This window comes from Trematomus bernacchii, unplaced genomic scaffold, assembly GCF_902827165.1.
Source record: "Trematomus bernacchii unplaced genomic scaffold, fTreBer1.1, whole genome shotgun sequence".
Lineage (NCBI taxonomy): Eukaryota > Metazoa > Chordata > Actinopteri > Perciformes > Nototheniidae > Trematomus > Trematomus bernacchii.
The window spans coordinates 1-22,500 of NW_022988071.1; the positions used below are offsets into that span (position 1 = coordinate 1).

At 44.2% G+C, this 22,500-nt stretch overlaps 2 protein-coding genes across 2 annotated transcripts in view; both read right to left on the reverse strand.

The window, feature by feature from the left end:
- Positions 1 to 79: 79 nt before the first annotated feature.
- Positions 80 to 2,933, reverse strand: LOC117474844 (phosphatidylinositol 4-phosphate 3-kinase C2 domain-containing subunit beta-like; the record flags this gene model as incomplete). The annotated part of the gene is given in 2 exon segments (XM_034120859.1): positions 80 to 180; positions 2,605 to 2,933. Coding segments are annotated over 2 exon segments (350 nt in total), but the record flags the coding sequence as incomplete, so codon positions are not given.
- An 18,828-nt stretch (positions 2,934 to 21,761) lies between these two features.
- LOC117474843 (protein FAM107B-like) overlaps positions 21,762 to 22,500 on the reverse strand; it is an 11,437-nt gene continuing 10,698 nt past the window's right edge. Inside the window, exon 4 of the mRNA XM_034120857.1 lies at positions 21,762 to 22,358. Within this exon, the coding sequence (XP_033976748.1) occupies positions 22,245 to 22,358 (114 nt within the window). The 3' untranslated portion in view covers positions 21,762 to 22,244. The remainder of the gene's footprint in view (positions 22,359 to 22,500) is intronic.

A 22,500-nucleotide genomic window follows, 5' to 3' on the forward strand; every position in this document is an offset into this window, starting at 1 on the left:
TCTTGTGTGTGTGTGTTCGTGCGTGTGTGTGCGTGTGTGTGCGTGTGTGCGTGTGTGCGTGTGCGTGTGTGTTACTCACACATCCAGCATGTGGCAGAAAGCAGCCACCTCCTCGTCTCTCTCCTCACTCACTTGGAAGAGTTCATATCCAAACCCATTGGTCCTGGAGCCCAGAGACACCTGTCAATCACACAGAGCCGGCCAATCAGAAAAGAGATCCCCACCAACCCACCAATCAGAGGAGAGGGGGACAACATGATGGAGTGCACGTTACTTTCAACACAGAGGAGAATGATGAGATCAGAAAAACTGTTTGTTATTTATATTCAAATATCCAATAGCTGCACTAGGATGAACACAGCAGCTACCTCTCAGGTGCTACACTGTGTAGGATGGGATGAACACAGCAGCTACCTCTCAGGTGCTACACTGTGTAGGATGGGATGAACACAGCAGCTACCTCTCAGGTGCTACACTGTGTAGGATGGGCTGAACACAGCAGCTACCTCTCAGGTGCTACACTGTGTAGGATGGGCTGAACACAGCAGCTACCTCTCAGGTGCTACACTGTGTAGGATGGGCTGAACACAGCAGCTACCTCTCAGGTGCTACACTGTGTAGGATGGACTGAACACAGCGGCTACCTCTCAGGTGCTACACTGTGTAGGATGGACTGAACACAGCAGCTACCTCTCAGGTGCTACACTGTGTAGGATGGGCTGAACACAGCAGCTACCTCTCAGGTGCTACACTGTGTAGGATGGGCTGAACACAGCAGCTACCTCTCAGGTGCTACACTGTGTAGGATGGGCTGAACACAGCAGCTACCTCTCAGGTGCTACACTGTGTAGGATGGGATGAACACAGCAGCTACCTCTCAGGTGCTACACTGTGTAGGATGGACTGAACACAGCAGCTACCTCTAGTGTGCTACACTGTGTAGGATGGGCTGAACACAGCAGCTACCTCTCAGGTGCTACACTGTGTAGGATGGGCTGAACACAGCAGCTACCTCTCAGGTGCTACACTGTGTAGGATGGGATGAACACAGCAGCTACCTCTCAGGTGCTACACTGTGTAGGATGGGCTGAACACAGCAGCTACCTCTCAGGTGCTACACTGTGTAGGATGGACTGAACACAGCAGCTACCTCTCAGGTGCTACACTGTGTAGGATGGACTGAACACAGCAGCTACCTCTCAGGTGCTACACTGTGTAGGATGGGCTGAACACAGCAGCTACCTCTCAGGTGCTACACTGTGTACATGACGATAATATACAGGGTTTCATCCTCCAATTCTTCTTATTTATGTATTATTCATTTAGTATTTGCTGTGAGTTTCAGCCTCTGGTGTTCAGATCCAGTCCAACTGGTCTGACTGTTTACTGTTCAACTGAATGTGAGCAGGAAATGTTTGTTTACTTTACAAATACACCAACAATGAATTCAAACATCAAATGAACCAACACAGACACTAGATCAGTTCAGAGTAGAGGCCAACACAGACACTAGATCAGTTCAGAGTAGAGGCCAACACAGACCCTAGATCAGTTCAGAGTAGAGGCCAACACAGACACTAGATCAGTTCAGAGTAGAGGCCAACACCGACACTAGATCAGTTCAGAGTAGAGGCCAACACAGACCCTAGATCAGTTCAGTGTAGAGGCCAACACAGACCCTAGATCAGTTCAGAGTAGAGGCCAACACAGACCCTAGATCAGTTCAGAGTAGAGGCCAACACAGACCCTAGATCAGTTCAGAGTAGAGGCCAACACAGACACTAGATCAGTTCAGAGTAGAGGCCAACACCGACACTAGATCAGTTCAGAGTAGAGGCCAACACAGACCCTAGATCAGTTCAGTGTAGAGGCCAACACAGACCCTAGATCAGTTCAGAGTAGAGGCCAACACAGACCCTAGATCAGTTCAGAGTAGAGGCCAACACAGACCCTAGATCAGTTCAGAGTAGAGGCCAACACAGACCCTAGATCAGTTCAGAGTAGAGGCCAACACAGACCCTAGATCAGTTCAGAGTAGAGGCCAACACAGACACTAGATCAGTTCAGAGTAGAGGCCAACACAGACACTAGATCAGTTCAGTGTAGAGGCCAACACAGACACTAGATCAGTTCAGAGTAGAGGCCAACACAGACCCTAGATCAGTTCAGAGTAGAGGCCAACACAGACACTAGATCAGTTCAGAGTAGAGGCCAACACAGACCCTAGATCAGTTCAGAGTAGAGGCCAACACAGACACTAGATCAGTTCAGTGTAGAGGCCAACACAGACCCTAGATCAGTTCAGAGTAGAGGCCAACACAGACCCTAGATCAGTTCAGAGTAGAGGCCAACACAGACCCTAGATCAGTTCAGTGTAGAGGCCAACACAGACCCTAGATCCCATCAGTTCAGAGGGATCAGCCTCTCATTGAGAACACCATGACATGTGTGCAGCTTTATGTAAACTAACTGTAAATAGAATTACATATTCGGTAGTAAGGACGGAAGCAGGTTGAATGTAAATAACATTATTATTCATAATAATAAAAATAAGAATAAGTTTAATACAAATATTAATAATAATAAAGTAATATAAATGTGTACCGGGTCTGCAGACACCCGGCGCTGCCCCCTGTTGCTCGGGGCGACGGGGACGTAGGTCCGGGGCGGGACTTGAGGGGGGAGGGTCTTACTCCGGGCCACGGGCTTCCCTGATTGGTCCCCGTTGGTCTTGCGGCCCCGCGACCCCTGCCGGCCCCCGTTGAGTCGGGACAGCGAGTCGTTGATGTTGTCGTAGTTCAGCCCCAATTTGGGAGGGTCCACTTTGGGAGGGTCCACTTTGGGAGGGTCCATTTTGGGAGGGCCCACTTTGGAAGGGCACACTTTGGGAGGGTCCACTTCGGGGGTGAACAGGTTGACGTCTCGGGGTCTGGGGGGGCCTCGGGGGGGCAGGAGGGGGAGAGGGGGGAGGGGGTTTCGTGGTGGGAGCGCAGGGGGGACGTCGTCTTTAGGAAGAGGCTCCGTGCGGGGGCCGTCCCTCAGCTTGGGAACCCCCGGGCGGTCCAGGATGTACAGAGGGGCTCCCTGGGGGGGCTGGGAGCCTCCGGGCTGGGTGAGGGAGGGGTCAGATTCAGAGAGGCCCCTCAGCAGGCCTCCTCCTGGGGGGGGCCGCGGCGGGGCCGGGGTCTCGGAGCCACTCTGGTCCTGCTTGAGTCTGGAAAGAGCGTCGTACTCCATCTGAAGAGCCTCGGCCAGAACCAGCTCCTTCGGGCTGAGGCCCAGAGCCTCCAGGCCCCACGCCGGGTCCCCGTCAGGGGGGGGGGGCCGCAGACATGGTGGGGCTACTGGGAGGGGGGGGCACACATGGAGCTGCAGGGGACACAAACACTGTTTTATTATGTGGAAAACAGAAACAGTCCTAAACCCTGACTCAGCACCTCCTCTCTGTGATTCAAGTCGTTCACAACAAGAGACGTTTGTGAATGTCTTTGGAAACTGGACCATTAGAGTAACAATAGAGTGGTGCAGGAATGAGTCCTAAACCCCTAACATGAGTCAGCATTTACTCTTCCTGTCCCCTGGAATCAGGTCTGTGGTTAACACGAGCTGAAGACATTTGAATGTTCTGTTCTACGTCGACGTCAGTAAATACTTACACGACATGAAAGTGATTTGATATCCAGACTTCATGTGTGACTGATGTCTGAAACAGGCCTGCAGGCGAGTGCGCAGGGGGAAGGGAACCCAGACACAATGAGCAGGAAGGAAGCGGTACGAGCGGGTTGTAGATGACAGAAATATATTTATTATGCAACGCCTGTTTTTCAATTTACACTAAATTCAGTCTCTGTCTTTAATAAAAACAAACACATCTCTGCTTCCTTAAAGATCAGAAAGCAGATCTGGGAGCAGCCAGGAACGTCCCATAGATACAACATCTCTTTGTCAGATCATTAAATAATAATTATGCCGTTCATTATAGGAGAACGGGAGGCCAAAATGAGTAGAAATTAAAGAGTAGAAATAAACAATTCTAGAATTTAAACATCTCAAAATAGAATTAAAGCAGCATTAAAAAGTAGGAAATATACAGTAGACCGTGAAGATAAAACAAATTCTCTTCCAGCCAGAGGTGTTTTGTTATAAACATTCATTAAAGTTTATAAAACAGAAGCGTTACAACTTCTCCGTCTCTGTTTAAGTGATCCACTGAGATGGAGCGTGGTGAATCTCACTTGAAAACACATTTCATGCAGAATGATGCTGTCTGATGGGCTGGTCCAGTGATCACAGAGGAATTTACCATGTCGATATCCACATTATATCACCCTCTGTCTGAAACCAGAGCCCAGTCTGCTCGGATTGGTTAGCTGGTCGGCTCTGCTGTGATTGGTCAGGGTCAAAAGCGCCTAAAACGTACAATGTGTTAGAGCTGCTAGCCAATAGGAGCGCAGGTGTTCCATAGTGATGTCACTGTGTTCCGGAACATTGGCATTTTAGCCTCTAAGGGGGATAGGAACTCCCTCTGGAGGAAACAAAGGGATTTTTAGTATTTGACAAATTATTTGACGTAAGATTTTCTGAGACGGTTCACGCTGTTGTCTGATGGTCTGGTTCATCTGTCTGACACACACACACACACACACACACACACACACACACACACACACACACACACACACACACACACACACACACACACACACACACACACACACACACACACACACACACACACACACACACACACACACACACACACACACACACACACACACACACACACACACACACACACACACACACACACACACACACACACACACACACACACACACACACACACACACACACACACACACACACACACACACACACACACACGGGGAAGGGAGGAGACGGGTGATGGGGGAGGGACAGACCCCCCCCCAAGGGATGAATAAACCCTGATACATATATACCACAAACAGCTGTGTCCCACTTCCTCCCTGACACACACACACACACACACACACACACACACTCATTTCTGAATACAATCACTGACCATTATATTTAAAACAGTGGAAACAAATTCCCAGTGAAATTCCACAATTTCTAGTTATTTAAAGAGGCCCTTTCCTGTAGTGTGTTTCATAGGTTTTGGTGACATCACTATCGAACACTCATGCTCCTATTGGCTAGCGCTCCAACACATTGTAAGTGATAGACTAAGGGGCGGGACATCTCTCAGCAGTTGACCAATCACAACATATAGTGTCTCTACAAAGTAGAAACAAAGTAGAGACACTACATACTGATATACACCTGAACATCAGCAGGAGAGGACTCTTTAAAGTAGAGACACTACATACTGATGTACACCTGAACATCAGCAGGAGAGGACTCTTTAAAGTAGAGACACTACATACTGATATACACCTGAACATCAGCAGGAGAGGACTCTTTAAAGTAGAGACACTACATACTGATATACACCTGAACATCAGCAGGAGAGGACTCTTTAAAGTAGAGACACTACATACTGATATACACCTGAACATCAGCAGGAGAGGACTCTTTAAAGTAGAGACACTACATACTGATATACACCTGAACATCAGCAGGAGAGGACTCTTTAAAGTAGAGACACTACATACTGATGTACACCTGAACATCAGCAGGAGAGGACTCTTTAAAGTAGAGACACTACATACTGATATACACCTGAACATCAGCAGGAGAGGACTCTTTAAAGTAGAGACACTACATACTGATATACACCTGAACATCAGCAGGAGAGGACTCTTTAAAGTAGAGACACTACATACTGATATACACCTGAACATCAGCAGGAGAGGACTCTTTAAAGTAGAGACACTACATACTGATATACACCTGAACATCAGCAGGAGAGGACTCTTTAAAGTAGAGACACTACATACTGATATACACCTGAACATCAGCAGGAGAGGACTCTTTAAAGTAGAGACACTACATACTGATATACACCTGAACATCAGCAGGAGAGGACTCTTTAAAGTAGAGACACTACATACTGATATACACCTGAACATCAGCAGGAGAGGACTCTTTAAAGTAGAGACACTACATACTGATATACACCTGAACATCAGCAGGAGAGGACTCTTTAAAGTAGAGACACTACATACTGATATAAACCTGAACATCAGCAGGAGAGGACTCTTTAAAGTAGAGACACGACATACTGATATACACCTGAACATCAGCAGGAGAGGACTCTTTAAAGTAGAGACACTACATACTGATATAAACCTGAACATCAGCAGGAGAGGACTCTTTAAAGTAGAGACACTACATACTGATATACACCTGAACATCAGCAGGAGAGGACTCTTTAAAGTAGAGACACTACATACTGATATACACCTGAACATCAGCAGGAGAGGACTCTTTAAAGTAGAGACACTACATACTGATATACACCTGAACATCAGCAGGAGAGGACTCTTTAAAGTAGAGACACTACATACTGATATACACCTGAACATCAGCAGGAGAGGACTCTTTAAAGTAGAGACACTACATACTGATATACACCTGAACATCAGCAGGAGAGGACTCTTTAAAGTAGAGACACTACATACTGATATACACCTGAACATCATCAGGAGAGGACTCTTTAAAGTAGAGACACTACATACTGATATACACCTGAACATCAGCAGGAGAGGACTCTTTAAAGTAGAGACACTACATACTGATATACACCTGAACATCAGCAGGAGAGGACTCTTTAAAGTAGAGACACTACATACTGATATACACCTGAACATCAGCAGGAGAGGACTCTTTAATTAACCTTGATAAATCACAACACCCCGCGTTTATCTGCATTATCTATGATCCGGATTCACCTGCAGGCCACAGCAGTTCCCATTCACACCACAACACCCCGGCCCACAGTGTTGTGGTGTCATAATGTGTGTGTAGTTTGGTGTGTGTGTGTGTGCAGCCCTGCAGCAGGTGTGTGATGATCAGGTGAGCAACACATAAACACAGCTAACATTATCTCCAGGTGAACCTTACCTGAGTCTCACGGACGGTGGGGTTTTAAAGCGGTTTACTTTCTTCCAGATATCACATCAACAACAACCCCTCGAGTTCCCGGTGGAAACAGACGGGTCTCCGGACTCTGACAGCGGGGAGGGTCCTCGCATTTACCCGGGTTCAGAGGCTCTGTTTGCGGCAGGGAGAAACACAAAGCCTCCGCGGTGTCTCCGGTGTCTCCGGTGATCCTCTGCCAGGTTTAGAGCCTCTGTTTGCGGCTGTGCGTCAGACTCTCCACCGGGAAGATCCACACAGGAAACATGGGGGTGTTTCAGGTTTTCAAAATAAAACTGAAAAGGTCATTCTGAAAATCTTAATTTACCAACAAATCCGTGTATCTACCGTCCAATTGTTTTTCTTTATTAAACACGTAAACGGAAGAGCGTCTGAGAGACGTTTTTGCTTTTTACCTTACTAAATGGTGGTCGTTGGAGCGAGGGGGGGGGGGGGCTAAACTCACGGAAGTGATTTCAAAACAAAAGCACTCGTGTGCTAGGAACGGTGATAATATTATAAACCAGGGGAAACGAGGTGAATTTAGCCATCACAACTAAAACGGCCAAGACACACATTGAGCCCAGAAAATGAATGTTATTACGGGCTGTAAATATAATAAGCCTGTGTCTAAAATGGACAACATTGTTAGGAGATTTAAACTATACAGCGATTCTGCTCTGCGGCCACTCAGTCTCTCTCTTTTTTCAATTCAGCTGCTCTTCATTTTTTGTCCTGCTATATTTGATGATCGATACAAATATTTGTTATCATAAGTTCTTAATAAAACTGACACTGTTGGACTCGGTACTAGTTTGACTGCTACCAGAAATAAAATGAAGTACTTTTACTGTGTACTTAGTGAGTAATCCTCTGTCAGAGTCCCCTCCATACTGTGTACATAATGCTATCTTTGATGAGTGATAAAAAGACTATTTTACCATTAGTTCTTAATGATATTGATACTGCTGGACTCAGTAGTCTTACACCTACTACCACAATACAATGAGGTACTTCTAGTGTGTTGTTTAAAAAAAAAATCCTCTGTCAATGTCCCCTCCTGAGAACAAAATCAAGCCACTTCTGTTAAGTTTGATGAGGGAAAAAATTATTGTTGCCATTAGTTCTTCGTGAGTTTGACACTGTTGGACTCTACTAGTGAAACTACTCCCACAAGTACTATGAAGTACTTTTACTATGTACTTTTCCAGTAATCCTCTGTCAATGTCCCCTCCTGAGAACAAGAATGCATGTTTTTCTGCTATTTTTAATAAGCATTAAAAAACCTTTCTTACTGAGACTGATATTATTGGACAGAGTATTTTAAGAGGATATGGTGGACATGATATCAGCAATACTTCCAGTCAGTACTCCGGCAGCAGCATTTTCACACCTTGGAAAGTCTTTAGAGACTGGCCTGGATAGCTGGTCTATCCTTCAGCAAAGTGACACACCCTGTGACTCTTGTTGGCCTCTTATGATGTTGCTGTCTTTTAATATATAACTATTTCTCAGCCGCTAGTTCGTTCCTCGCAGATTCTTCAGTCTCTTCAGCCTCATCCTTCCATCAGTCCCAGTCAACGCCTCCAGCACACTTCCAGTGTCTGACTCCATATGATATTGTCCTGATGCTGTAAGGGTGATGCCCCATGATCACAAAATGACCCCTCTAGAGTCTGAGGGCCAAGGACCTCATATCATGTCTGTCATTAATGTTACATCACCCATTATAACAGTTCTCTTTCCTTTGTTCTCTTCTCTTAACTGAATAGTCCTGTCTTTAAGTATAACCCAATGTAAAGTCCTTTTCCTGCACCATTTGAAGGCTTCATAACAGGCATGTTTACTGTGTGTGTTTGGAGAAATAACACAATCAATGGCCCAGAATTGTACTTTATAAACTATGAATCTTGTGAAATACAGACTGGCTAAGCCGGCCAGGATATATATATATATATATATATATATATATATATATATATATATATATATATATATATATATTTGCCTTTTTTGGAGCCCTTTTTTTCAATATTTATTAAAATGTCACTAGTTATTTAAACAAACCACTATCTGAGGATAATACAAGCAACCATAAAACACCCTTTATCTAGAGAGCCATTGAAGCCCATGAAGAATTTATCCTTCCACAAATCTTTTCATCTGCTGTATTAATAAAGTTGCCACTTGTTTTCAAATTCAAGTTAAGGCACTATCTGTGCAGAACATTACAAATATTCTTAATTTGCAGTATTTTATTTTAAAAGTGTTCAGAAAGACTGCATCAATTATATGCTATATATATCTATATATATATCTATATAATATCAATATTGTTATTAACTTCAACCAAAGGGTGATTTTGTTGAGTGGACTGGAAGAAATCATCTGCTTTTGAATGTGGCCAAGACCAGAGAGATGGTCATTGATTTCAGGAGGAAGAGGACATCTCCTCCTCTGCCCCTGTGCATTCTGGGAGAGGATGTGGCAGTTGTGGAGGTCTACAAGTACCTGGGAGTGCACTTAGACAATGGGCTGAACTGGAGGATCAACACTGACGCTGTGTACAAGAAGGGGATGAGCCGACTCTATTTTCTGAGGAAGCTGAGATCCTTCAACGTATGCAGTAAGATGCTGGAGATCTTCTATCAGTCTGTTGTGGCTAGTGCACTCTTCTTTGCTGCGGTCTGCTGGGGGGGCAGCATCAGAGCCGGTGACACCAGCAGGATCAATAAACTGATCAGGAAAGCTGGGTCAGTCATCGGCATCAAGCTGGAACCCTTTGAAGCTGTGGTGGAGAGGAGGACACTGAACAGGCTGTTGTCCATCATGGATAACCCCACCCATCCTCTCCACCTGCAGCTGGACAGTCAACGGAGCTCCTTCTCCAACAGACTGCTGCAGCTCCTTCTCCAACAGACTGCTGCAGCTCCTTCTCCTACAGACTGCTGCAGCTCCTTCTCCTACAGACAGCTGCAGCTCCTTCTCCTACAGACTGCTGCAGCTCCTTCTCCTACAGACTGCTGCAGCTCCTTCTCCTACAGACTGCTGCAGCTCCTTCTCCTACAGACTGCTGCAGCTCCTTCTCCTACAGACTGCTGCAGCTCCTTCTCCTACAGACTGCTGCAGCTCCTTCTCCTACAGACTGCTGCAGCTCCTTCTCCTACAGACTGCTGCAGCTCCTTCTCCTACAGACTGCTGCAGCTCCTTCTCCTACAGACTGCTGCACCTCCTTCTCCTACAGACTGCTGCAGCTCCTTCTCCTACAGACTGCTGCACCTCCTTCTCCTACAGACTGCTGCAGCTCCTTCTCCAACAGACTGCTGCACCTCCTTCTCCTACAGACTGCTGCAGCTCCTTCTCCTACAACTCCTTCTCCTACAGACTGCTGCAGCTCCTTCTCCTACAGACTGCTGCAGCTCCTTCTCCTACAGACTGCTGCAGCTCCTTCTCCTACAGACTGCTGCAGCTCCTTCTCCTACAGACTGCTGCAGCTCCTTCTCCTACAGACTGCTGCAGCTCCTTCTCCTACAGACTGCTGCAGCTCCTTCTCCTACAGACTGCTGCAGCTCCTTCTCCTACAGACTGCTGCAGCTCCTTCTCCTACAGACTGCTGCAGCTCCTTCTCCTACAGACTGCTGCAGCTTCCTTCTCCTACAGACTGCTGCAGCTCCTTCCCTACAGACTGCTGCAGCCTCCTTCTCCTACAGACTGCTGCAGCTCCTTCTCCTACAGACTGCTGCAGCTCCTTCTCCTACAGACTGCTGCACCTCCTTCTCCTACAGACTGCTGCAGCTCCTTCTCCTACAGACTGCTGCACCTCCTTCTCCTACAGACTGCTGCAGCCTCCTTCTCCTACAGACTGCTGCACCTCCAGACTGCTGCAGCTCCTTCTCCAACAGACTGCTGCAGCTCCTTCTCCTACAGACTGCTGCAGCTCCTTCTCCTACAGACTGCTGCAGCTCCTTCTCCTACAGACTGCTGCAGCTCCTTCTCCAACAGACTGCTGCAGCTCCTTCTCCTACAGACTGCTGCAGCTCCTTCTCCTACAGACTGCTGCAGCTCCTTCTCCTACAGACTGCTGCACCTCCTTCTCCTACAGACTGCTGCAGCTCCTTCTCCTACAGACAGCTGCAGCTCCTTCTCCTACAGACAGCTGCAGCTCCTTCTCCTACAGACTGCTGCAGCTCCTTCTCCTACAGACTGCTGCACCTCCTTCTCCTACAGACTGCTGCAGCTCCTTCTCCTACAGACTGCAGCTCCTTCTCCAACAGACTGCTGCAGCTCCTTCTCCTACAGACTGCTGCAGCTCCTTCTCCTACAGACAGCTGCAGCTCCTTCTCCTACAGACTGCTGCAGCTCCTTCTCCTACAGACTGCTGCAGCTCCTTCTCCTACAGACTGCAGCTCCTTCTCCTACAGACTGCTGCAGCTCCTTCTCCTACAGACTGCTGCAGCTCCTTCTCCTACAGACTGCTGCAGCTCCTTCTCCTACAGACTGCTGCACCTCCTTCTCCTACAGACTGCTGCAGCTCCTTCTCCTACAGACTGCAGCTCCCCTGTCTCAAGGACAGATACTGGAAAACATTCCTGCCCACTGCAATAACTCTGTACAACAAATCACCTCTGGCTGGAAGAGAACTCTCTGCTCCATAGTTTCTCTAGAAATAAAACCACCTTGTACATTTTACTCACACATAATCTGTTTCATATTTAATACTCCATAATTCCATATATTTTGAATATATATATATTTGTATATTATATATATATATATATATATATATATATAATATCTGTATGTATATTTTCTATTTTGTATTTTGACATGTATATTTTATATTTTATTTTATATTTTAGTTTATTTTATTTCTATTCTTGTATATTTTTGTTTTATTGTAAAATGCCTTTTATGCTGCTGTAACAAAAACAATTTCCCAATTTGGGATCAATAAAGTACGATCTATCTATCTATCTATCAAAGTCAATTTAAATAGCTGGCAAAAATGCGTTAATTGCCATGCATGTGGTGTTTGATATAGTTTACATTCAATTTCAACTATTTTAGGCAGAAAAACATTTATATTTATTGACTAAAACTTTTTTTTACAATTTACTCTAATTTAGAAAGGTTTTTGTGAGAAATCATTTAAAAAGTAAACTTTTTTTTCATTTTATATTTAAATTTGAAATGTTGGCACACAACATTATTAATTTATACATTTTTATCATTTTTTTAAAATTATGAATCCATTTATTGTATTGTGTTTCCTTGAGGCTGGGGAAGATATCATGTAGTTCAACATGCAAATGTTGTAATACAAGTAAGTATAACATGGAAAAGTAAATAAAATACGTTTCATAGGAGGATGTGGATTTGTTTTCTCTCACCTTGTAATTACACAACCAAATAATCTATAATTTAGCTCTGACCTTCACTCACAAAAAAACATTTTGTTGAATTGGACACATTTTTCGAAGCTCTATTGACTGACATGCGATGACTGGGACTGATGGAAGAATCTGAGAGGAATGAACTAGGAGTAGAGAAATAGTCCTATTTAAAAGACAGCATTGTCATAAGAGGCCAACAAGAGTCACAGAGTGTGTCACTTTGCTGAAGGATATTTGTGACCAGCTATCCAGGCCAGTCTCTAAAGACTTTCCAAGGTGTAGAAATGCTGCTGCCGGAGTACTGACTGGAAGTATTGCTGATATCATGTCAACCATCCTCTTAAAATACTCTGTCCAACAATATCAGTCTCATAAGAAAGGTGTTTTGATTGAAAATAGCAGAGAAACATGCATTCTTGTTCTCAGGAGGGGACATTGACAGAGGATTACTCAAAAAGTACACAGTAAAAGTACTTCATAGTACTTGTGGCAGTAGTTTCACTAGTAGAGTCCAACAGTGTCAATCTCACGAAGAACTAATGGCAACAATCATTTTTTCCCTCATCAAACTTAACAGAAGTGGCTTGATTTTGTTCTCAGGAGGGGACATTGACAGAGGATTTTTTTTTTAAACAACACACTAGAAGTACTTCATTGTATTGTGGTAGTAGGTGTAAGACTACTAAGTCCAGCAGTATCAATATCATTAAGAACTAATGGTAACATTTTATTTGTATCATTCCTCAAAGATAGCAGAAAACATGCATTATGTACACAGTATGGAGGGGACTCTGACAGAGGATTACTAAAAGAATACACGGTAAAAGTACTTCATTTTATTTCTGGTAGCAGTCAAACTAGTACAGAGTCCAACAGTGTCAGTTTTATTAAGAACTTATGATAACAAATATTTGTATCGATCATCAAATATAGCAGGACAAAAAATGAAGAGCAGCTGAATTGAAAAAAGAGAGAGACTGAGTGGCCGCAGAGCAGAATCGCTGTATAGTTTAAATCTCCTAACAATGTTGTCCATTTTAGACACAGGCTTATTATATTTACAGCCCGTAATAACATTCATTTTCTGGGCTCAATGTGTGTCTTGGCCGTTTTAGTTGTGATCGCTAAATTCACCTCGTTTCCCCTGGTTTATAATATTATCACCGTTCCTAGCACACGAGTGCTTTTGTTTTGAAATCACTTCCGTGAGTTTAGCCCCGCCCCTCGCTCCAACGACCATCAGACCATTTAGTAAGGTAAAAAGCAAAAAGCAAAAACGTCTCTCAGACGCTCAAATAAAACTGAAAAGGTTAGTCTAAAAATCTGAATCAGAGTGGGTTTTATTCTTTACAGTCCATAGATTTATTACCAAGTAGGTTTGGACATACTCTTGCACGATTTTTATTGTTTTATTGTTTTTTATTGTTTGTGGGTTTTTTATGTCTTGTATATCTTTCTATTGCATTATTTGAGGAACCTGTGACCCACATCTTTAATTGCACAATTACACTGTAACTGAGTTTATGTCATTAAAACCTTTGAACCTTTGAACCTTTGAACATACGAGCAATTTACTTTGGTGCAAACAAAGAAACCAAAAAGAAGAAGAGTGGCAAAAAATAAATAAAACTAATACTATTATAAAAGCTATTTAAAAAAACGATTTAAAGACTATTGTAAGAAATGTCACCTATCATGCTATTTTTAGGCAATAGCATAGGTCTCGGTAAAATATATAAAAAACATGTCTCTGAAGTGTTTTGCTCCAAATACCAAACAGATCACCCATTCTAGCCATGCCTCATATCCCTCTATTTCACTTCCTGTTTCTAAAGTGCTGATTCTGGGTATAAAGCTTTAAAAAATTAAAAAAGAGGGGTCTGAGCTCATGCGGGACCCGGCAGCTACTGTCTAAACTAAATGCTGCCGTGATGAAACGCCATATCATGGATTATCAAGGATTCTCTCTGAAACAGTATGGAGCTCAAAGGCTTTCTCTCTTGCCGGTTATACCACAAGGTGAGTTCCTTTTGATTTCCTGCTTCTTCACACACATGCTCTCCAGTACAGGTTAGCTCTGAGTGTTAGCGATGCTAATGTAAACACCGACCATATTACGTCCAAAACAGTCGGGCATTGTTTCTGATAGCAACGTTTCTGATAGTGCCGTGGGTCCACATCTCAGATATTACGTCATATCGGACGCAAATCTGGATCAGCTCCGTTGTTCCCCCGTTTTTAGAGATTTGGGTACGGAGGAAAAGAGAGAGGGTTTTATTTTCTGACGCTGCGTGAGTTCCCCGACACACTGGGGACACACCGGGGACGCACCGGGGACACACACCGGGGACACACCGGGGACGCACCGGGGACACACACCGGGGACACACCGGAGACACACACCGGAGACACACACCGGGGACACACCGGAGACACACACCGGGGACACACCGGGGACACACCGGGGACACACACCGGGGACACACACCGGACACACACCGGGGGGACACACCGGGGACACACCGGGGACACACACCGGGGACACACACCGGGGACACACCGGGGACACACACCGGGGACACACCGGGGACACACCGGGGACACACACCGGGGGGACACACCGGGGACACACCAGGGACACACCGGGGACACACCGGGAACACACCGGGGACACACACCGGGGACACACCGGGGGGACACACCGGGGACACACCGGGGACACACCGGGGACACACACCGGGGACACACACCGGGGACACACCGGGGACACACCGGGGACACACACACCGGGGACACACCGGGGACACACCGGGGGGACACACCGGGGACACACCGGGGACACACACCGGGGACACACCGGGGGGACACACCGGGGACACACCGGGGACACACCGGGGACACACCGGGGGGACACACACCGGGGACACACACCGGGGGGACACACCGGGGACACACACCGGGGACACACACCGGGGACACACCGGGGACACACCGGGGACACACACACCGGGGACACACCGGGGACACACCGGGGGGACACACCGGGGACACACCGGGGACACACCGGGGACACACCGGGGACACACCGGGGACACACACCGGGGACACACCGGGGACACACCGGGGACACACCGGGGGGACACACCGGGGACACACCGGGGACACACCGGGGACACACCGGGGACACACACCGGGGACACACCGGGGACACACCGGGGACACACCGGGGACACACCGGGGACACACCGGGGACACATGTTTATGTATAACAGACATCACAAAGTGCATTTTGCATGATAGGTCCCCTTTAATACCTGTAGGTAGACTTAGTTTGCAGATAAAAAGACAAGGGATTCCTCCGGACACACTTTTACGCCCGGTCTAGGGGAACCAAGACATATAAATATATAATATAAACAACATGTAAAATAACCGGGAGCAACAAAAGAAAGAGGAAACTGATTTGCCAAAAATAAAGATGTTGTTTAATGAATAAAAATGAAAGAGCCCAAAAACAACCTGGAGACAAAATGAAGTTTCTTACAAAAGAAAGCAATAGATACATACTTAACAAAACACTCGTCAAAACTAGATAACAGTCTCCCACACACACACGGACGCACACACACACACACACACGTGCACACACACGCACACATGCACACACACACACAAACACACAGGCAGGCACACACACACACACACACACACACAAACACAAACACACACGTGCACGCACACACACACACACACGTGCACGCACACACACACACACACACACACAAACACACACACACACACACACACACACACACACAAACACACACGTGCACACACACACACACACACACACACACAAACACACACACACACACACACACATACACACAAACACACAGGCAGGCACACACACACACACACACACACACACACACACACACAAACACACACGCACACACACACACAAACACACACGTGCACACACACACACACACACACACACACACACACAAACACACACACACACACACACACATACACACAAACACACAGGCAGGCACACACACACACACACACACACACACACACACACAAACACACACGCACACACACACACACACACACAAACACACAGGCAGGCACACACACACACACACACACACACACACACACACAAACACACACGCACACACACACACATACACACAAACACACAGGCAGGCACACACACACACGCACACACACATACACACACACACACACACACACACATACACACACACACACACACACACACACACACACACACACACACACACACACACACACCACACACACACACACACACCACACACGTGCCACACACACACACACACACACACACACACACACACACACACACACACTACGGCAGGTAACAGATATTTGTATCTTTTAAAACATACTTATGTATTTCTCTCAATGTTCGTTACAACAAATAAACAAATAATTCAAGACATTTTATTTACTTACCGTTCAGAATAAATGCAGGTTTTTTTTATGCATATTTTTTCTTATTTACTTTTCTGTATATGTTTGTCAAATGATAAAAATAAAAAAAAATTTACGTTTACATTTCAAATGTAAAAGGTTGTGTTTGAGTTTAAAAACAACAAACTGCAAGATCAATAGTTTTTTATTATTATGTCAACAAACACCTTTCTGCTGCAGCTTCTAAGGCCCCGTCCACACGGAGACGAAAACGAACTGAAGCCATTTTCAAAAAAGTCTTCCGTCCACACGAAAACGCTCGAAAACGCTGGAGACGCTGTAGCGCATATAAGCCTAAGTGGCGCTGTACTTCCACCACAAAATACACCAAAAGCAGCGAAGAAGACCCCCCGAGCATGGGCATAAGGCACAAACAAACAGCTGTAGATTTTGCACTGAAATCTGTATCCTGGTCCGTAGCGTCTGGAGCACGAATGCAACCCTGTGATCCGCCATTGTTGTTGTCGTTGGCAAAACACAGTAATGACGCGGGGGTGAGCAGCAGAGGTGGGGAGAGGCGGGGCTATGGCATCATCGTTATCAGGAAATGATCGTATAGGGCGTACACACGGAGCCGCAAGCGTGTCGTCTCCAGACCTACCCACTTTGGGAGCTGGTTTCAAAGTGTATCGGTTTCGGGCTCCGAATCCCCGGCTCCGTTTCGGCTTCGTGTGGACGAACCGTCTATACGATAGAGAACGTTAAAGAATAAAATACTTTAAGTCAAAATGCAAAATAAATCTCTTTGATCTTCAGTTTTCCAGTTAAAGTCTAAAGTGATCTTTCATAAAGGAATTAAACATGATTGTACAATTCACTAAAACAATTACATCTGTCTGAAAGCTTCAGTTAATGTGACCTTTAAATAAAAAGTTATAAAAATCATAAAAAACATAAAAAACACGATTTACTTAAATTCAGCTTGTTGTTATTATAATAAAAATATCTCATTAAGATCTTAATCAAGACTTCCTCTCTAAGTCTTTAACCTCAAACTTAACTGTAATTACTGGTTTCAAGCAAAACTAAAAGAAAGACTCATGAAGTTAAGACTTAAATTAATCTTTAATTTAAAATGTCATAATTACAAATTTAATATCATATAAAACATTTATATGATATTACTTCTCTCATAAATCTTACAAGTCATTTTGATTTTGTACAAAAAAAAAAGTAATTATCAAATGTCGTGTCAATTCTGGGGGGGGCAGCCATCTTTGAAGGATAGCCTCTATAGCATTAGCATCAATATATATCAGCGTTTCTCGCTCATCTGTCAGCGTTTTGCATCCAAAATAAATAAAGTATGTGTGAAATATAAACTCTGTTACAAAGAGAAGCTCTTGGCAGATACAGAGGAGCGTTATTTAAATAAAAAAAGCTTAATAAATGACATCTGTCCGTATGAGAGAAGATCGATCACTGTTTCTGATGTCCGTCCTCTCTTGTGTTTAAGTGTCTACGTCTATCGCTAATTTAAAAATATCTAAATATCTGGAGGACCGATCGACCGCTTTACAAACAGGACCTTCAGACCTACAGGTTGAGTGACTACAGAGTCATCTGGACAGACATAAGACAGCTAATGCTAAGCTAACTGAGTGCTAACAAAAGTTACAGGACCTTCAGACCTACAGGTTTAATGACTATAGAGTCATCTGGACAGACATAAGACAGCTAATGCTAAGCTAACTGAGTGCTAACAAAAGTTACAGGACCTTCAGATCTACAGGTTGAGTGACTACAGAGTCATCTGGACAGACATAAGACAGCTAATGCTAAGCTAACTGAGTGCTAACAAAAGTTACAGGACCTTCAGACCTACAGGTTGAGTGACTACAGAGTCATCTGGACAGACATAAGACAGCTAATGCTAAGCTAACTGAGTGCTAACAAAAGTTACAGGACCTTCAGATCTACAGGTTTAATGACATTAAACCTGTAGATCTGAAGGTCCTGTAACTTTTACAGGTGAGACAGCTAATGCTAAGCTAACTGGGTGCTAACAAAACGTAGGCATATCATGCATAATTCATCTCCCAGTACATATACTGACATATTTCCTGTTTTAAATCATATTCCCAGATGTTATGCTCCTGTAGTTCAACACAGCGTCTCTTACTGATGATTCTACCTCTCTGTTAGTTTAAAAGAGTCAAATGAAGTCCTTTTTTTTGTTTTGTTCGTTGTTCATAGGAGTTTCTTTTACAGCCAGTGGCATCACAGAGTCTAATTACCAAGTTTAAAAAGTTTAAAGTGAAAAGGTTCCTTTACAAAGGTTGCGTTTGCTTGTATCCTCCAAAGATGGCCGACTTGCTGTTGATGGCGTCGTATTCCCATTCCCTATTGTAACATGTGACCATTGTGAATAACGTCTTGAACGCTTTCCTCGTCAGCAGAAGATACTTTCCTGTTATTAAAATCAGACATTTGAATGTGATATGGATACAACAGACAATATAACACATCGGTTTCCTTTCTCACGTTTTAGTGCAACTCAAGTTTGAGGTATTATTGACGTATTAATCTCTTTCAAAAACACAGATGAGATTTAGGCACAAAAACAATCTGTTCTGAGAAGATTTTCATCAAACAGTTCGACACTCACAACCCTTTCTCGTCTTTAAATGATAAAGAAATTCAGTCATTTAATTAAACCTTTTGTAATAATATCCGTTTTCATAATAACGACCTCCATTTCACGAGCCACCATCTTGTATTTATAAAATCTATTTACAAGAAATATCTACAAATCTGGTAAATCATTCATTATTAAAGGGGACATATTCTGCTGATGTTCAGGTGTATATCAGTATGTAGTGTCTCTACTTTAAAGAGTCCTCTCCTGCTGATGTTCAGGTGTATATCAGTATGTAGTGTCTCTACTTTAAAGAGTCCTCTCCTGTTGATGTTCAGGTGTATATCAGTATGTAGTGTCTCTACTTTAAAGAGTCCTCTCCTGTTGATGTTCAGGTTTATATCAGTATGTAGTGTCTCTACTTTAAAGAGTCCTCTCCTGCTGATGTTCAGGTGTATATCAGTATGTAGTGTCTCTTCTTTAAAGAGTCCTCTCCAGCTGATGTTCAGGTGTATATCAGTATGTAGTGTCTCTACTTTAAAGAGTCCTCTCCTGCTGATGTTCAGGTGTATATCAGTATGTAGTGTCTCTACTTTAAAGAGTCCTCTCCTGCTGATGTTCAGGTGTGTATCAGTATGTAGTGTCTCTACTTTAAAGAGTCCTCTCCTGCTGATGTTCAGGTGTATATCAGTATGTAGTGTCTCTACTTTAAAGAGTCCTTTCCTGCTGATGTTCAGGTGTATATCAGTATGTAGTGTCTCTACTTTAAAGAGTCCTCTCCTGCTGATGTTCAGGTGTATATCAGTATGTAGTGTCTCTACTTTAAAGAGTCCTCTCCTGCTGATGTTCAGGTGTTTATCAGTATGTAGTGTCTCTACTTTAAAGAGTCCTCTCCTGCTGATGTTCAGGTGTATATCAGTATGTAGTGTCTCTTCTTTAAAGAGTCCTCTCCAGCTGATGTTCAGGTGTATATCAGTATGTAGTGTCTCTACTTTAAAGAGTCCTCTCCTGCTGATGTTCAGGTGTATATCAGTATGTAGTGTCTCTACTTTAAAGAGTCCTCTCCTGCTGATGTTCAGGTGTGTATCAGTATGTAGTGTCTCTACTTTAAAGAGTCCTCTCCTGCTGATGTTCAGGTGTATATCAGTATGTAGTGTCTCTACTTTAAAGAGTCCTTTCCTGCTGATGTTCAGGTGTATATCAGTATGTAGTGTCTCTACTTTAAAGAGTCCTCTCCTGCTGATGTTCAGGTGTATATCAGTATGTAGTGTCTCTACTTTAAAGAGTCCTCTCCTGCTGATGTTCAGGTGTATATCAGTATGTAGTGTCTCTGCTTTAAAGAGTCCTCTCCTGCTGATGTTCAGGTGTATATCAGTATGTAGTGTCTCTACTTTAAAGAGTCCTCTCCTGCTGATGTTCAGGTGTATATCAGTATGTAGTGTCTCTACTTTAAAGAGTCCTCTCCTGCTGATGTTCAGGTGTATATCAGTATGTAGTGTCTCTTCTTTATAGAGACTCTACAGCTCTGCTGTGATTGGTCAACAGCTTAGAGATGCCCCGCCCCTTATCACGTACAATGTGTTGAAGCGCTAGCCAATAGGAGCGCAAGTGTTCCATAGTGATGTCACAAAAACCTACAGCACTTACAACAGGAAAGGGAAAACACCCAAAAGCAGAATAGGGCCCCTTTTTAAAATAAATTATGGGTGCTAAGATTTCTCACAAGAGATTATTTTTCTTCAGGAAGGTGATGCATTTCATATTATTCACAAACTCTAACCAATGATAGAAAAGTTTCCGCAACTTTAATTACGATTACGAACACGATAAAAAAACTCTTCATTATAACTTTTATAGAACTAGAACTATCACTTAGATATATGCGTACAAATCTGTCCTAACTTTATGACTTTCTCTTAATCATTATGATAAAGTATGTGTCTTCAGTATGTGTCCTCAGTATGTATGTGTCTTCAGTATATGTGTGTGTCCTCAGTATGTATGTGTCTTCAGTATATGTGTGTGTCCTCAGTATGTATGTGTCCTCAGTATATGTGTGTGTCCTCAGTATGTATGTGTCCTCAGTATATGTGTGTGTCCTCAGTATGTATGTGTCCTCAGTATATGTGTGTGTCCTCAGTATGTATGGGTCCTCAGTATGTGTGTGTGTCCTCAGTATGTATGTGTCCTCAGTATATGTGTGTGTCCTCAGTATGTATGTGTCCTCAGTATATGTGTGTGTCCTCAGTATGTATGGGTCCTCAGTATGTGTGTGTGTCCTCAGTATGTGTGTGTCCTCAGTATGGATGTGTCTTCAGAGTGTATGTGTCCTCAGTATAACTGTGTACACAATATGTGTGTCCTCAGTATGTATGTGTCCTCAGTATATGTGTGTCCTCAGTATATGTGTGTGTCCTCAGTATGTATGCATCCTCAGTATGTTTGTGTGTGTGTATGTGTGTGTCCTCAGAGTGTCCGTGTCCTCAGTATGTGAGTATCCTCAGTATGTGAGTATCCTCAGTATGTGAGTATCCTCAGTATGCATGTTTCCTCAGTGTGTGTGTGTGTCCTCAGAGTGTGTGTGTGTGTGTGTGTGTGTGTGTGTGTGTGTGTGTGTGTGTGTGTGTGTCCTGTAAACATGTGGACAGTGTCTTTCTCCTGCAGGACAGCAGATGTCTCTACACGTCCTTCTCCTCTTTTTGAAAGGACGTCCGTCTCAGGTTTTCTTTCACTTTGACGAACTCTGGAGCTTTCATGCTGTCGTCCTGCTCTCTCTGCTGCTGCCTGTCCACCTGAGACACAGAGAGACAACCGTCAGGACAACAACCAGACAACTGTGTGTGTATAACGTTGTGTATCTCCGTGTACTGTGTGTGTATAACGTTGTGTATTTCCGTGTACTGTGTGTGTATAACGTTGTGTATTTCCGTGTAC